At 41.0% G+C, this 18076-nt stretch overlaps 1 protein-coding gene across 1 annotated transcript in view; it reads left to right on the forward strand.

Annotated features, from left to right (window-relative positions):
* The window catches only part of COL22A1 (collagen type XXII alpha 1 chain), a 229320-nt gene that overhangs the window by 162140 nt on the left and 49104 nt on the right, over positions 1–18076 (forward strand). Inside the window, exons 38-39 of the mRNA XM_075827932.1 lie at positions 14270–14347; positions 15020–15055. Coding sequence (XP_075684047.1) covers positions 14270–14347; positions 15020–15055 — 114 coding nt within the window. The remainder of the gene's footprint in view (positions 1–14269; positions 14348–15019; positions 15056–18076) is intronic.

An 18076-nucleotide genomic window follows, 5' to 3' on the forward strand; every position in this document is an offset into this window, starting at 1 on the left:
CTGTGCTAGCATTTCTTCTGCGGTGTTGCTATCAGTGTGTGAAGAGTGGGAGAAGAGGGTTGCATTGACAATCCAACACAATGGGCAGCACTTTGAACACATTTTATAAGTGGTCAGAAACTTGTAAATAACTCATGAAAGAATAAAGTAACGCTAAAACCAAGCACACCATTGTTTTTCTTGTGAAATTCTCGATAAGTTTGATGTGTCACATGACCCTCTTCCCATTGAAAAAACTAAAGTTGGATACAAAATGGCCGACTTCAAAATGGCCCCCATGGTCAACACCCAGCTTGAAAAGTTTCCCCCCTCCCATATACTAATGTGCCACAAACAGGAAGTTAATATCACCAACCATTCCCATTTTATTTAGGTGTATCCATATAAATGGCCCACCCTGTACTATCATATAAATATATGACAGTACATTATTAAAACCAAAAAATATTAAAAGTAAAAGTCCTCTAATGGGACTAAAAAATTTTTTATAAAATAATAAAATAAACATTAAAAAAATACTATAAATATAATTTAAAAACATTATTAAGTTTATTGTTAAAAAAGTTCTGAAAAGAGCTAAAATATATACATATTATGTCTCCCCCACACTCGTCTTGATCTGTACAATAAAGTTATGATCTTGATTGGATCCACTTTAACGTGATCAGAACTGAGCTTAGAAGATCACAGATGTCGCTGTCAGCTGAGCCTTCAGAGCAGATCACTGACGGATTCAGCTGTGAACGGGATTCTGCAGTTTCTATGCTCTGTAAGGGTCCGTTCACACAGAGTTTTTTTACACATTTTTTTTCCTGCAGGAAAAAGAAGGGACATGTCCTATCTTCGGGCGTTTATGCCTCTGACCCGCCCATTAACACCAATGGGAGGCAGAGAAAGCGTATTTTGTGGCATTTTTGCCCATCTGCGCTCAATGGCCGTGGGCGAAAAACGGCGTGCAAGCAGAGCAAAATCTGCCTCAAAATTCCAAACGGAATTTTGGGGCAGATTTTCTGCCTGCAAAAAACTCTGTGTGAACCCGGCCTAATACATAAAAGTTGCAAAGAGAAACAGCATTTTCTTATTTTTAATTAAATAAATGACAAAAGTTTTTTTTATCACAAAATAAATACATTGCATTGAAAAAACAAAGACCTGAAAGGTGTCCTAGATTTTAACATTTTTATCATCATTATCATCTCATTTGTTTCGATGTTCACCTTGGAAGGCATGGTCATACCCGTCTCTTAGACATATTCAGATGGAGGTCTGGTCATACCCGTCTCTTAGACATATTCAGATGGAGGTCTGGTCATACCCGTCTCTTAGACATATTCAGATGGAGGTCTGGTCATACCCGTCTCTTAGACATATTCAGATATAGGTCTGGTCATACCCGTCTCTTAGACATATTCAGATGGAGGTCTGGTCATACCCGTCTCTTAGACATATTCAGATGGAGGTCTGGTCATACCTGTCTCTTAGACATATTCAGATGGAGGTCTGGTCATACCCGTCTCTTAGACATATTCAGATGGAGGTCTGGTCATACCCGTCTCTTAGACATATTCAGATGGAGGTCTGGTCATACCCGTCTCTTAGACATATTCAGATGGAGGTCTGGTCATACCCGTCTCTTAGACATATTCAGATATAGGTCTGGTCATACCCGTCTCTTAGACATATTCAGATGGAGGTCTGGTCATACCCGTCTCTTAGACATATTCAGATGGAGGTCTGGTCATACCCGTCTCTTAGACATATTCAGATGGAGGTCTGGTCATACCCGTCTCTTAGACATATTCAGATGGAGGTCTGGTCATACCCGTCTCTTAGACATATTCAGATGGAGGTCTGGTCATACCCGTCTCTTAGACATATTCAGATGGAGGTCTGGTCATACCCGTCTCTTAGACATATTCAGATGGAGGTCTGGTCATACCCGTCTCTTAGACATATTCAGATGGAGGTCTGGTCATACCCGTCTCTTAGACATATTCAGATATAGGTCTGGTCATACCCGTCTCTTAGACATATTCAGATGGAGGTCTGGTCATACCCGTCTCTTAGACATATTCAGATGGAGGTCTGGTCATACCTGTCTCTTAGACATATTCAGATATAGGTCTGGTCATACCCGTCTCTTAGACATATTCAGATGGAGGTCTGGTCATACCCGTCTCTTAGACATATTCAGATGGAGGTCTGGTCATACCCGTCTCTTAGACATATTCAGATATAGGTCTGGTCATACCCGTCTCTTAGACATATTCAGATGGAGGTCTGGTCATACCCGTCTCTTAGACATATTCAGATGGAGGTCTGGTCATACCTGTCTCTTAGACATATTCAGATGGAGGTCTGGTCATACCCGTCTCTTAGACATATTCAGATGGAGGTCTGGTCATACCCGTCTCTTAGACATATTCAGATGGAGGTCTGGTCATACCCGTCTCTTAGACATATTCAGATGGAGGTCTGGTCATACCCGTCTCTTAGACATATTCAGATATAGGTCTGTCATACCCGTCTCTTAGACATATTCAGATGGAGGTCTGGTCATACCCGTCTCTTAGACATATTCAGATGGAGGTCTGGTCATACCCGTCTCTTAGACATATTCAGATGGAGGTCTGGTCATACCCGTCTCTTAGACATATTCAGATGGAGGTCTGGTCATACCCGTCTCTTAGACATATTCAGATGGAGGTCTGGTCATACCCGTCTCTTAGACATATTCAGATGGAGGTCTGGTCATACCCGTCTCTTAGACATATTCAGATGGAGGTCTGGTCATACCCGTCTCTTAGACATATTCAGATGGAGGTCTGGTCATACCCGTCTCTTAGACATATTCAGATATAGGTCTGGTCATACCCGTCTCTTAGACATATTCAGATGGAGGTCTGGTCATACCCGTCTCTTAGACATATTCAGATGGAGGTCTGGTCATACCTGTCTCTTAGACATATTCAGATATAGGTCTGGTCATACCCGTCTCTTAGACATATTCAGATGGAGGTCTGGTCATACCCGTCTCTTAGACATATTCAGATGGAGGTCTGGTCATACCCGTCTCTTAGACATATTCAGATATAGGTCTGGTCATACCCGTCTCTTAGACATATTCAGATGGAGGTCTGGTCATACCCGTCTCTTAGACATATTCAGATGGAGGTCTGGTCATACCTGTCTCTTAGACATATTCAGATGGAGGTCTGGTCATACCCGTCTCTTAGACATATTCAGATGGAGGTCTGGTCATACCCGTCTCTTAGACATATTCAGATGGAGGTCTGGTCATACCCGTCTCTTAGACATATTCAGATGGAGGTCTGGTCATACCCGTCTCTTAGACATATTCAGATATAGGTCTGGTCATACCCGTCTCTTAGACATATTCAGATGGAGGTCTGGTCATACCCGTCTCTTAGACATATTCAGATGGAGGTCTGGTCATACCCGTCTCTTAGACATATTCAGATGGAGGTCTGGTCATACCCGTCTCTTAGACATATTCAGATGGAGGTCTGGTCATACCCGTCTCTTAGACATATTCAGATGTAGGTCTGGTCATACCCGTCTCTTAGACATATTCAGATGGAGGTCTGGTCATACCCGTCTCTTAGACATATTCAGATGGAGGTCTGGTCATACCCGTCTCTTAGACATATTCAGATGGAGGTCTGGTCATACCCGTCTCTTAGACATATTCAGATATAGGTCTGGTCATACCCGTCTCTTAGACATATTCAGATGGAGGTCTGGTCATACCCGTCTCTTAGACATATTCAGATGGAGGTCTGGTCATACCTGTCTCTTAGACATATTCAGATGGAGGTCTGGTCATACCCGTCTCTTAGACATATTCAGATGGAGGTCTGGTCATACCCGTCTCTTAGACATATTCAGATGGAGGTCTGGTCATACCCGTCTCTTAGACATATTCAGATGGAGGTCTGGTCATACCCGTCTCTTAGACATATTCAGATATAGGTCTGGTCATACCCGTCTCTTAGACATATTCAGATGGAGGTCTGGTCATACCCGTCTCTTAGACATATTCAGATGGAGGTCTGGTCATACCCGTCTCTTAGACATATTCAGATGGAGGTCTGGTCATACCCGTCTCTTAGACATATTCAGATGGAGGTCTGGTCATACCCGTCTCTTAGACATATTCAGATGTAGGTCTGGTCATACCCGTCTCTTAGACATATTCAGATGGAGGTCTGGTCATACCCGTCTCTTAGACATATTCAGATGGAGGTCTGGTCATACCCATCTCTTAGACATATTTAGATGGAGGTCTGGTTATACCTGTCTCTTAGACATATTCAGATGGAGGTCTGGTCATACCCGTCTCTTAGACATATTCAGATGGAGGTCTGGTCATACCCGTCTCTTAGACATATTCAGATGGAGGTCTGGTCATACCCATCTCTTAGACATATTTAGATGGAGGTCTGGTTATACCCGTCTCTTAGACATATTCAGATGGAGGTCTGGTTATACCCGTCTCTTAGGCATATTCAAATGGAGGTCTGGTCATACCCGTCTCTTAGACATATTCAGATGGAGGTCTGGTCATACCCGTCTCTTAGACATATTCAGATGGAGGTTTGGTCATACCCGTCTCTTAGACATATTCAGATGGAGGTGTGGTCATACCCATCTCTTAGACATATTCAGATGGAGGTCTGGTTATACCCGTCTCTTAGACATATTCAGATGGAGGTCTGGTCATACCCGTCTCTTAGACATATTCAGATGGAGGTCTGGTTATACCCATCTCTTAGGCATATTCAAATGGAGATCTGGTCATACCTGTCTCTTAGACATATTCAGATGGAGGTCTGGTCATACCCGTCTCTTAGACATATTCAGATGGAGGTCTGGTTATACCTGTCTCTTAGACATATTCAGATGGAGGTCTGGTTATACCTGTCTCTTAGACATATTCAGATGGAGGTCTGGTCATACCCGTCTCTTAGACATATTCAGATGGAGGTCTGGTCATACCTGTCCCTTAGACATATTCAGATGGAGGTCTGGTCATACCCATCTCTTAGACATATTCAGATGGAGGTCTGGTTATACCTGTCTCTTAGACATATTCAAATGGAGGTCTGGTCATACCCGTCTCTTAGACATATTCAGATGGAGGTCTGGTCATACCCGTCTCTTAGACATATTCAGATGGAGGTTTGGTCATACCCGTCTCTTAGACATATTCAGATGGAGGTCTGGTCATACCCGTCTCTTAGACATATTCAGATGGAGGTGTGGTTATTCCCGTCTCTTAGACATATTCAAATGGAGGTCTGGTCATACCCGTCTCTTAGACATATTCAGATGGAGGTCTGGTCATACCCGTCTCTTAGACATATTCAGATGGAGGTTTGGTCATACCCATCTCTTAGACATATTCAGATGGAGGTCTGGTCATACCCGTCTCTTAGACATATTCAGATGGAGGTCTGGTCATACCCATCTCTTAGACATATTCAGATGGAGGTTTGGTCATACCCGTCTCTTAGACATATTCAGATGGAGGTCTGGTCATACCCGTCTCTTAGACATATTCAGATGGAGGTCTGGTCATACCCGTCTCAGACATATTCAGATGGAGGTCTGTTCATACCCGTCTCTTAGACATATTTAGATGGAGGTCTGGTTATACCCATCTCTTAGACATATTCAGATGGAGGTCTGGTTATACCCGTCTCTTAGACATATTCAGATGGAGGTCTGGTCATACCCGTCTCTTAGACATATTCAGATGGAGGTCTGGTCATACCTGTCTCTTAGACATATTCAGATGGAGGTCTGGTCATACCCATCTCTTAGACATATTCAGATGGAGGTCTGGTTATACCCGTCTCTTAGACATATTCAGATGGAGGTCTGGTCATACCCGTCTCTTAGACATATTCAGATGGAGGTCTGGTCATACCCATCTCTTAGACATATTCAAATGGAGGTCTGGTCATACCTGTCTCTTAGACATATTCAGATGGAGGTCTGGTCATACCCGTCTCTTAGACATATTCAGATGGAGGTTTGGTCATACCCATCTCTTAGACATATTCAGATGGAGGTCTGGTCATACCCGTCTCTTAGACATATTCAGATGGAGGTCTGGTCATACCCGTCTCTTAGACATATTTAGATGGAGGTCTGGTCATATCTGTCTCTTAGACATATTCAGATGGAGGTTTGGTCATACCTGTCTCTTAGACATATTCAGATGGAGGTCTGGTCATACCCGTCTCTTAGATATATTCAGATGGAGGTCTGGTCATACCCATCTCTTAGACATATTCAGATGGAGGTCTGGTCATACCCGTCTCTTAGACATATTAAGATGGAGGTCTGGTTATACCCGTCTCTTAGACATATTCAGATGGAGGTCTGGTCATACCCATTTCTTAGATATATTCAGATGGAGGTCTGGTCATACCTGTCTCTTAGACATATTCAGATGGAGGTCTGGTTATACCCGTCTCTTAGACATATTCAGATGGAGGTCTGGTCATACCCGTCTCTTAGACATATTCAGATGGAGGTCTGGTTATACCTGTCTCTACCCTGAGAAAAGTTTAACTCTGTATCAGCGATACTCGTGGGGCCTCAGCTGTAGTGCATGTTTTGACCAGACTCACCTTTTTTTTTTCTACCTCAACTCTCTGCATTCCGCATGACTGATGTTTCTTCTCCGAACCACCTGGATTAGACTTACAGATGTAGCCATCTTTACCTCGACTTTTAACACATTAAATACACAGTGGCAAGATCCATTTATCTTGAGTTTTTCAATGACTTTTCACTGGCTTTTGATGTGTGATATCACGCTGCAGCAAGTAATCAGAGTCAAGATAAAGATGGCTACATCCATATGGTCTTGTTTATTTGATGTCACATTATTCACTTGCATTGTGTGGGTTTGTACTCAGTTATACTTTGAAATTCTGAATTAATTCATTTTTATTTTTGCCCTCTCAAGCAATTTGCACTTAATATTTGATGAGGGAGCATTTCATGCCATACATTAGCACTTTATATTCTTGTCGAGTTGAGAAATTACTATTTTTATGTCTGGACATGTTTTTGATTTCTATAATTGTCTCCATCCATCTTGTTCCTTCTCATCCTCTTCATCTTCTCCCTTCAACGTTTCCAATCCCTTTTGACGATGAGTTGGGTCTTCTCATAATATGTCCTCTATAACATAAAACTAGAGTAGAAGGTTCATCTTGATTAGGTCAAGGATCTTATTGTTTGTCTCCTTCTCTTTGACTCTTCTGTCTGGTTTAGATGCTACCATGAAAAATTCCACCACCAGGACAAACCTTGACTTGGCCTTTTATCCTTGTTCTACCAAGTCCTAGGATTTTCCATGTATGAGTTCTTCTTTAAAGAGCCTCTAAAACTCCTTTAAAGAAAATGACCATGTTAGAAATTCTTGCCCAAGTCTTTGTTAGTTAATACATCTCCTTATATTCATTGCAAGGACAAAATACATGAGACACCAGGCAGCTTCATAAAAGACGCGTGTTAAGTGCCCTGCGGGTCAAAGACACTCAGGAGAATTTCATCCACTGTCTACATTGAAAAAGCAGTAGCAATGAAAGATAAATATAAGAAAATGGAAATGAATAAGGAGAAAGGGAAAATCAGGCTGGAGTATTAATAGTTGTGAGATATGGGGAAAATCACTGAATGATTTATTCTACTGACACAAGTAAGGACAGGAACAGAAGAAGAAGAAGAAATGTAGACTTGGATAATTAGCTTTGGGTACAATACATTCATTTTTCTGTCTAATTGCTCCCTGGAGCTTTCATTAAAATGGTATTTAGTTACATGGCTGTCATGAACAGCAAAGTATTTGTTTGACCCGTGTGTATAATATTCTGGAGGCTCAAGATAAATTGCTAGAAGTCCTCCATCAAATGGAAGGGTCCACAAAAATCACCAAATTCTCCTTTAGATGTTTAAAAAATGTTAGGTCTTTTTCAAGGTTGTTCAGAAAGTAATCAGAAAGCGGAGCTGGGGGAGTAGAGACATGACAGAGATGGGGTACAGGGGTGCTAGTGTTATAAAGAGCCTGGTGAATAGTTTTTTTAAGGAAGGGAAGAGAGGTAATAGGTGGGTTTGGCGTTAGTAAAGGATGGTTGACACCATTGTCAAGTTTTTGTAGATGATGCAGAAGGACATCATCATGTAGCAGCAATTCCCCACAGTTCACCATAAGAATGACAAACATAGTACCCAAGAACTAAAGATAATGCCCGTATAAAAATGCAAACCACCACGCCCTATGACAATGACAGCCAAATGCTCAAAGTGCCACCCACAATGCCCCTTTAACAATGACAGCACAATACTTATTGTCAGCCAAAATGCCACCAAAACAGTGATGAAAGTGGCCTTAGCAGTATTGACAACGCCCCATTAACAATGTAAGCCACAATACCCTATGACAATGACGGCCAAGTGCCCAAAGTTCCACCAACAATTCCCCTACAACAATGATGAAATTACCGTCAGTACTAGTGATGTTGCCCCTTTAAAATGCAAGCTGCTATGCCCCATCATAATCAAAGTCAAATGCCCAAAGGGCCAGCCGCAGTTCCCTCATAACCATGACAGCCACAAATTTTCCAGTGTCAACCACAATGCCACCACAATAATGACAAACACATTAACCCTAGTGCCTGCTGCAGTGCCCGCAGAGTCACTCACAACACCCCATGTGCCAGCTTCATTGCTTAAAATCAACCATAGTAGACTTACTTACTTCACCCTCCTTGTGTGTTCTCCGGCAGCAAACTGGAAGTTACAGGTCCCGTCCCCCCCCGCATACTTGTAACTTCCTTTTCCAGTGGCGATTTACTGGGATGGAAGCGTAATGTCCCTGGACAGTGCTGGTAATCTGGGACTATTACATTGAATCCAAGATGCTTGGGAGGCTGACATTTGAGAGAAGGGGCAATCCTACCTACCTTCCCTGAACTGCATTAATTAGGGCCTATATGTATAGCCGCATGAGGGAGGACACATTAAAAGTGGTTAGTCAGATAGCATTCTTCTTCTATTAAGAAGAGGTTGTTGGAGTTACTTTATTATGTCGGGGGAGGGGTCATTGACAAGGTTGTCAGTAGATGTTTATGTAGTGAGGGCTCAATATATGTTCTCGTAAAATAATCTTATATGGGTCTTCTCGAAGGCAAGATTCCAGGTAACTTCGCCGGTTTCATGTCTTTAGCCACAAGGTCAATTTTATCTTCAAATTTAGTGAGCGTTATGTACCAGCTGGAGGTCCAATGAGATTTTGGTAAATGTTGAACATAAGTTGAAAAACTGACGGATAATGGAATTTTCTAAAATCTAGAGAGCAGCGTAAATGAGTTTAATAAAAAAACAAGGGTAAGTGGATGGAACAAAACAATAACAACGCTTTTCTCTAAGTTCTATGAACGAGTCTTTTGTTCCGTTCCTGTCAGTTGGCCAACCAAGTTAAATATGAAGATAGGTTAAACTCTGAGCTATATATGCCACACTTCACTATGTCCAAACAGGGGGAAAAACACCTGTCGAGTATAAATCTTACCATTCCTTGTGGTTTATGTCCTGGTCGATACTCCTTGCTCCTACCCGTTTCAGCATTCTGTGACAAACGCTTGTGGTTTCTGCCGCCTTCACTAAGGGCATCTGTCGGGGGTCAGATCTTTCGGGAACACCGTATTTCTCAACCCAGCTGATCAAATGCCAGGGAAATGGATTTACTCAGGTTCTAGATCGAAACTCTTTTTCTTTCCTTAGTTGGCCCTCTGACTATAGAGAAAAATATACAGAGACAAAAAAAGACATACACTGCGTGAGACCAAATGGTAAAGCATTTTTTTTTCTTTTAATAAAACACTTACAACTTAAAAACTTGCTCAACAGCAGATTTTAAAGTAATCTCCTGTGGAATTAAAGCGGTGCCCGACCAAAGCCGATAGGATTACCATTCTCCTTGTCTATGAGGCATGTCCCTAAACACTCCGACACTCTCCAATCAGTGCTGACAGTGTCGCCGGGGGCCCCCTGATATGGCAGAGCTGCTGAGTCTTAAGCTGGTCATACATTAGTGATATCAGGACGGCCATTTCCGTACGACTTGTTGGTCATGGTTGGTTTGTGAAACCCATTGGCTTGATGAAGATGCTAGTGCAGCAATGAAACGCGTAGCTACAATAAATTGTCTATTATATTACTACTGTCTGATTTTCGTTTGATGTCAGAAGCACTATCTTATGGTCTGTTTCCTGAACCTCAAAAATGTGTGCGGTCTTATTGTGGTATCTCCATTTGCTACCCTTTGGGACCTAGCCGCAGCTGACTTTTATATTTACCTCTCTGCCTACATCAGCGTTGTGCCTGAGGTCGCACAACCATTATAGAAGAGCGTATGCCACTACATCTAATCATTTCACTACTTGTGTTTTGGTGACCTGCACTATGATGGCGCGGTGCACTTGTTCTTATTCTCCATTAGTAAGCTCTGCCAGTGACTGTTATCACCACAAGGCTCCAATAGATGTCTATGTTACAGCAGTGGAAAACGGTATACTAATATATATATATATAAGTGTGAATGACCCCCAGAGATAGAGAGAAAGATAAAAACATAAAAGTAAAGTACAAATATATTAATTAAAGAAAAACATAGACACTGCCCGCATCTGCAAACCATAGCAATAGCCACCCCCAATAACTCGAGACTATGCATATTATATAACAACATTTTCTTCTTATTACTTTTTGTACCCCTAAGAAAACCCTAAAAAAAATGCTAAATATTACTATAAAAAAAAGTATATAAAAAACATACCAATGTGTCAAGAACAAAAACGAAGCAAAAATGATTTTGGTAGTCCAATAAACCAATAAGTTAGGGCCGTTACACCACCACATGCGCAAAATCATTAAAATGTAATTTAGGACCAAAACACACTAGTCGTTAAGAAAAGGAAAAAAAATACCATGATATTGATATGTACAGTAGTAATATGTGATGTAGGACTGCATATCTAGTCAATGAAAATTATCAATGCGTAACAGGGTCGATTTGCTGCTGGAAAAACATCAACCACCATAGGAGCAATAATTAGGGTCATATTAGTTGTCACTAAGAAATGACTAAATAGACATCTCATAGTCAGTTCACTGCCAGTAAAGAATGATATCAATTATAAGACTCTGTTCACATTTCATTATCGGACAAACTTTCAGCGTATAGGCCGGGAAAGATCCTAGCACATAGACCAAATGTTTCCATAGGGCGCCATGCACACGGCATGTGTCAAAAGAGAGTTCTTTTGGCATACGCTGTGAAGGTATGTGTCTTTTATATATGCCATCTTTTAATTTTACTTTATAGGAAAGTGTAGTCTGCGTAGTAGGGATACAGAAAAAAAAACGTAGTTTTTATTTATAATGGTAGTCTATGGGCAATGTAAGCCACTGTATGTCTATATAATGCCATACATTGCAGCCATCTGTCAGAGTTATACATTGACATATACCTCTGTGGGAAGGAGAAAATGAGATGTGAACAGAGTCTAACTTGTTTTCTCTGTTATCTGCAAGAGGGGGAATTGCACCCATTAAATGGTCTCCCAAAATTACCAAATTAGTTAGCCATATTTGCCCCTCCTGTATGATCCTCGGGAGTCACATAAAACCCTCCCATTCGGGCCTGACTTCTTAGAAACTGGAAGAACCTTGGGGGTGGGGCTAGCTTTTCTGAGCCCCTGATTGGCTCTACAATAACTCACTAGATGCAGTTGCACACAGTGCTTGAACTTTGATGTTTAACAGATTCCCTAATAATAAAAAAAATACCTGTCATGAAGAACATCTTATGCCATCACAGCTGACGGATTATAAGAGTTGGTATTTTGTACCATGTACTGTATATAGATGCTGATGATGATGATGGGGACTAGAATTGTGCATTGCTTGTTGATATTCTGGCTACATGTACGCCCATTGACTGAGGATTGTTTTATGGACCATTTCCAGAGAATTTTGGCGGCCTCCTAATCGTAAGCCTGCCAGCCTCTCTTCACGCTGCCGGAAGCATCGCTCTTTCATTATGCTGAGTGAGATAAAATATGGTTAAATTAGTCACATAAGAGATCCAGAAATCTAATTAAAGCTTCACGCAGAGTTTTTGGACACCAAAAGTTCATTTTCAGAAAAAAATATATTTTGTTAAGAGGTTCTGGCACCTATGCGTTATAAACATCTGCAATGTTAAGGGAAAATGCATCAGCAAAATATTGGTCCTCTCATTGTCTAATTAAAGTATAGATATTCCAACCTCCTCTTAATAAATAATATGAAATTTGGACAGGTTAGAATAGATATCACAGCCCAAAGAGGGTTAATGGGCCTAGCGAGAGAGTAATAATTACCGTGCTTGGAAATGGCCTTCAAGAATGATAAGAACATAGGGCCTGAGCGACGCGGAGACTTGGAGATATACTGTACATACAATGTGTGTGTCTGAATGGGAGCATGACATAATACTGGGTCGTGTAACAATAGCAGCTAACTGCTCAATATTCACGTGATTTAAGAAAAAATAAAGAAAAAAGTTGACTTTCATGAAGGTCCCATTGCATGATCTTCAGGTCAGCTTAGCAAAACATGAGATTGGCAGATGGCCACTGACAGCTTGTTTGCTTAGTCAACTACCAACGTCATGAAAAGAAGACTAGGTAGAAGGTATTTTAACACCTAAGACAAAAAGTTTTGCCTCCCTTTGTCAAAGCCATAAAAACAGAGTAATTGCCCGGTACCAACTCATCATCAGGAATTATCCTATAGGATGATCGTAAATAAATTTAAAAGAACACTCCAGGAGAAACACTGTGTTATGCTTAGTGCATGGCCTGATGGGGTGAAGCATGACATATCTAAAATCCCTCAAGTGTATGATTTCACAAGCAAAAACTTTTTGTATTCCATGAAGGATTGGTTGAAGTGGTAGACTCCTTCATTCATTGAAATTGTAATATTCTTTCCACAAAAAAATGTGCTAAATTGGCCACAAAAATCCATTTTGTGTGGCCTACACCTCAGCCAATGAAGCCAAGGGACTACACTCTTAGGCTCTATTCACACTACAGTTGAATAAACGTACGCCGACCCAATGGGTTTTAAAAATACTCTTTTGGCATTCGTCTATTTAACGGGGCCTTATAGATATGTTTGGGACCTTTTACGGTGCATACTGTACACCAAACGTACAGTGTAAATAGCCCCCAGCTCTCTTATGTTGATAATCAATGATCGCAACATATAAAGTTTTAAAAAAAATTAAAGAAAATGAAATTGGAATTCACCACAGGAGTAATCATAGAAGATAGGGATACCCTTTCTTTCTGTCACTTTGGGTTCGTGGACCCACTGGGCTGTACCGCCTTGGCGGTATGGCAGCTGGCCAACAGGGCGCAGGTAACAGTCTATAGTTCGTATAGGGTACCTGTGGCAGCTCGGACAGTAGCAAGGCAGGCTCGGCTGGGACTAGGCAGCAGGCAGACGTCAGGCGTGGTGTAGCAGGACAGGCGTGGTATACAGCACAGCATGACTACAGCTCAGCACGGCACTTGACCCGGATAGCACGGGATACAGGATACAGGTACGGGAAACACTGGGAACTGGAAGAGAATAGGAGACCATTTGCATAGACAAACTTGGGGTAGGACAACAACGCTCAGGCATGGGAGGAAGGGGCTGGGCCCTTCTTATAGTCCAGGGTGCTCATGGGCTAATTAAACATAAAAGTCTGGTGCACGCGCTGCCCCTTCAAGAGCGGGCACGAGCGTGCGCGCGCACCCTACGGGACCTGGCCGAGATGAGTGGAAAAGTGAGCGCTGGTGTCTCCTGAGGAGGAGACTGGGGCCAGCGCTCGCAGATCCATGGCTGCGGCCGTCAGGAGGTGAGTGAACCTGGCGGCCCACGGCCATAGGCATGACACTTTCCTTCTTTGTGCTGAGAAATGCCACCTCTCAGTTTTACTGGAACAACAGGACTTTGTCCTTTTTTAACCCACCCTCCTCTTGTTTGCTATTAAAGGGAAGCCCTGTGCAGGTACGTACACAGGAGAAAAGCATGAGGCCAACTTAGGCAAGTGACCCTATCTCCATGAGCCCCATAACAGCTATAGGGACTGCCTCTGTCTATTGCTTAATTGCTTGTTTTATCTTTACAGGGAGACAGAGGATCTCCAGGCCTGCCCGGGCAACCAGGATCCCGTGGGCCACCGGGTATAGGAATTGATGGTACTCCGGTAAGTAACTTTTTCAATATGACATGAAGCTAAATGTAGTTTCTTGCTATTTCTAGATATTTTACTAACATGTAGAAACATAAAAATAATTCAAATGTCTTGTACCCTGAAGGATGTCTATAAAAATGTCTCTTTTTTTTTTTAATAGTCTACCCAACAAAAAACATGTGGAGTGTTTATAGAATTTGTTTTGTAATATGGAACTTACCGATTTTCTTTGAAATGATGTATAAATGTTTAAATTATAGACTTTTTTTGTAGGGTTGACTACTCAATACTTTATTTTCTAAACGTTGGCAGCCTTTAGCATTAATAGATAAAGAATCTTCCATCTAGTTCTGCCTTGTGGAAATAATGTGATGTGATACCTTCTCATGCTTTACCTCTATAGCAGTTAAAAATCAGTGTCTAAGTCAATTTTCATATTCGAAAAATTTGGGTAAAATTTCCTTCATACAGAATCTAATATCACCTGTTCTCCGTACTAGATTATTAGAGATTGACCCAGGGATTTATTCTGCCATATTTGGAGTGGAAAGGACGTTTCCCCCTAATGAGGCGATTGGCAACTACATCATAGGGCTTTTTTGCCTTCCTCTGGATCAACACTCTAGGATTGATGGACTTGTGTCTTTTCTAAACCTTACTAACTATGTGACTGTTTGTGTGCAGGGCTCCAAGGGACCTTCTGGAGAAAAGGGAGAACAGGTATTTTTGCATTTTGTTTCATTGTTGTAATTGGTATTACACTAGATTAAAAACACACAGTAATACATTTGGTCTTTGGACCTAATTTGTCTCCCAATGTTGAAATTGGTTTGGAGTCAATATAAAGATTCATGATGGCTTTATTGATGGCCATTTCTATAAAGGAATACTGGACTGATCCTCTATAGACTGCTATAGACCCATACTGTACCTCCATATGCACAAAGGTTTATTCCCATGGATACTGTATTAATCAGTGAGAAAAAAAAATGGTGGCATGTTCTCTCTGATACCTTATTATGGAGGTATTTTGCCGTAGAAGCATTGATTGAAATATGGTGCCGCTTCAAGGCAAGCTATAGCACCATACAGAGTGTCTATGGGTCCTAGGGACTCTGTATGCTTCTTTGTTATCCTCTTTCCAAAATATAGTCCATTTCTACTTAACAGAGTTGTAGAGGACTAATAAAACATGGCTGCTTTCTTCCAGAAATAGCAAAAAACCTGTCAATGGAGTGAGTCTGGTACTAAAGCTAAACTCTATTGAAATGAATATGGTTGAGCTGCAATACCACACACAACCTGTAGATAGCAGTGGGGCTGTTTTTGGAAGAAATCCCCTAGAGGAACTAAAAAAAAAAGTTCAAACATTTCTAATAAAAATGTTAAAATATTTAAAAAAAATTAAGTAACTAAAAGGTAAAAAAAAAAAAACCTTTTCCCATTTTTCACAAAAAAGTATATATGCAATAACAAAACTAGTAAAATTATTTAATCCGCTGGTTAAATGGTATAGGGGGAAAAAAAGAAACCGCAAGCATTGTTGTTTTTTGGTTACCTTATTTTTCCCCCCCAAAAAAATAGAACAAAAAGTGATCAAAAAGTCATGTACTCCAAAATGGTACCAAGAAAATCTACAATTTGCTCCCACAAAAAAAAACAAGCACTGACAGCGCTCCATCAATGGAAAAATAAAAAAGCTACGGGTCTCAGAATAAGACGATACAATTTTATTTTTGTAATTCTTTTTTTTTCTTTGTAAAAATAGTACATGATGGAAAAAAATATATCAATTTTGCATCAACGTAAACGTATTGACCCGCAGAATAAAGGTTGTATTTAAAAAAATTGGTATGCGATAATGAACAAATAAAAAATTGGCTGTGAGTCCAAGGGGTTAAAGAAAAAAAATCTTTGCTTGCCTTATGAAGTAGATCACATTGTTTTCTGACTAAAACCTATTTCTAAGTGATCTCCAAAGAGTAAAAATAGGTGACGTTCTAATGTCTCATATCCTGCTAGGAAAAAATAGTAAAATAAGTATAATTGTTTTTACATAGAAAAATTTTTTGTCCAAGTCCTGCAGTAAATGTAAAACAGTAATTGCCTGTCATAATTATATTTATACGCCAAGTGAGACTAGATTATTTTTTGGCCGCACTTGGACAAAGAGAAAATAGTAATTTTTAGGAGTCTGTCGGATTATATAAAACCGTTACAAAGAGAAGCGGTTATCATTTTTATTACATTTATTACACTTTTGTCCGAATCTGCATTTTTCGCCAGATTAAAATGCTTACTCCTAAAATTTTTACTGACTTAAAAATCATTCTGTCAGAATTTTCAAAATGAACATTAAAATATTAATAAAAAGTAAAATAAAGATACATTTTGCCCAGCTAAAAATATTTTCCTGCAAGTCTCTACAGACAGCGCCCCCCCCCCCCCCGCCCATTACAAAAATAAATAAAAAATGACATTCAGCACTGACTGGAGCTGGGAGTGCTGGTAGAATGCATTAAGATCACCTTCTGTCTGTCACATTTTTAGGTTAAATCAATTTTTATTTAAGTTTTAGAGTTTACGCAAAAAAAATTTACAATACTGAGCAGAAAAATCAGAACAAGTTTAGCACAGTAAAGAATAAAACATAAATGCCAAATATTGCATCAAAATTAAAGATTACATCCTAGTATCCAAAGACAAGTGTTCAGTGATAACAATGGTAGGTCTGCAGTTGGTTCTACCCTACGAATAGTATTTCAGTTGTGGACTCAGTGGTCTGACCCCTATCAAATGGAAGGACATGGCAAAATAACACATGAAAAAAAAACTTGAAAGGGAATCAGAGAAGGTAGGAAGAGGGAGAAGGATATAAATGTATAGAAATGGACAACTTAAGTGGAAAGAAAAAGAAAAATGGCACCCCCAAAGGGCAACTCTTCCTTCTAAGTAATCATCTGAGGAGACTAAGGGCATGACCACACGTGGCGGATTTCCTCCGCAACTGTCCGCATCAATGCCGCACAGAATCTGCGTTGCAGATTCTGCTGCGGATCTGCACAAAATGTGCAGAAAATTGATGCGGACTAGCTGCTGCGGACTGCGGGAAAAGTGCTTCCCTTCTCCCTATCAGTGCAGGATAGAGAGAAGGGACAGCACTTTCCCTAGTGAAAGTAAACGAATTTCATACTTACCGGCCGTTGTCTTGGTGACGCGTCCCTCTTTCGGCATCCAGCCCGACCTCCCTGGATGACGCGCCAGTCCATGTGACCGCTGCAGCCTGTGCTTGGCCTGTGATTGGCTGCAGCCGTCACTTAGACTGAAACGTCATCCTGGGAGGCCGGACTGGAGACAGAAGCAGGGAGTTCTCGGTAAGTATGAACTTCTATTTTTTTGACAGGTTGCTATATATTGTGATCGGTAGTCACTGTCCCGGGTGCAGAAACAGTTACTGCCGATCGCTTAACTCTTTCAGCACCCTGGACAGTGACTATTTACAGACGTCTCCTAGCAACGCTCCCGTCATTACGGGAGCCCCATTGACTTCCTCAGTCTGGCTGTAGACCTAGAAATACATAGGTCCAGCCAGAATGAAGAAATGTCAAGTTAAAAAAGCAAGACGCATCCGCAGCACACATGACATGTGCATGACAGCTGCGGACTTCATTGCGGAATTTAGAATCTCCATTGAAGTCAATGGAGAAATTCCGCCATGAGTCCGCCACTGCTCCGCAACAG

This window comes from Rhinoderma darwinii, chromosome 5 (genome assembly GCF_050947455.1).
Source record: "Rhinoderma darwinii isolate aRhiDar2 chromosome 5, aRhiDar2.hap1, whole genome shotgun sequence".
NCBI classification, from domain to species: domain Eukaryota; kingdom Metazoa; phylum Chordata; class Amphibia; order Anura; family Rhinodermatidae; genus Rhinoderma; species Rhinoderma darwinii.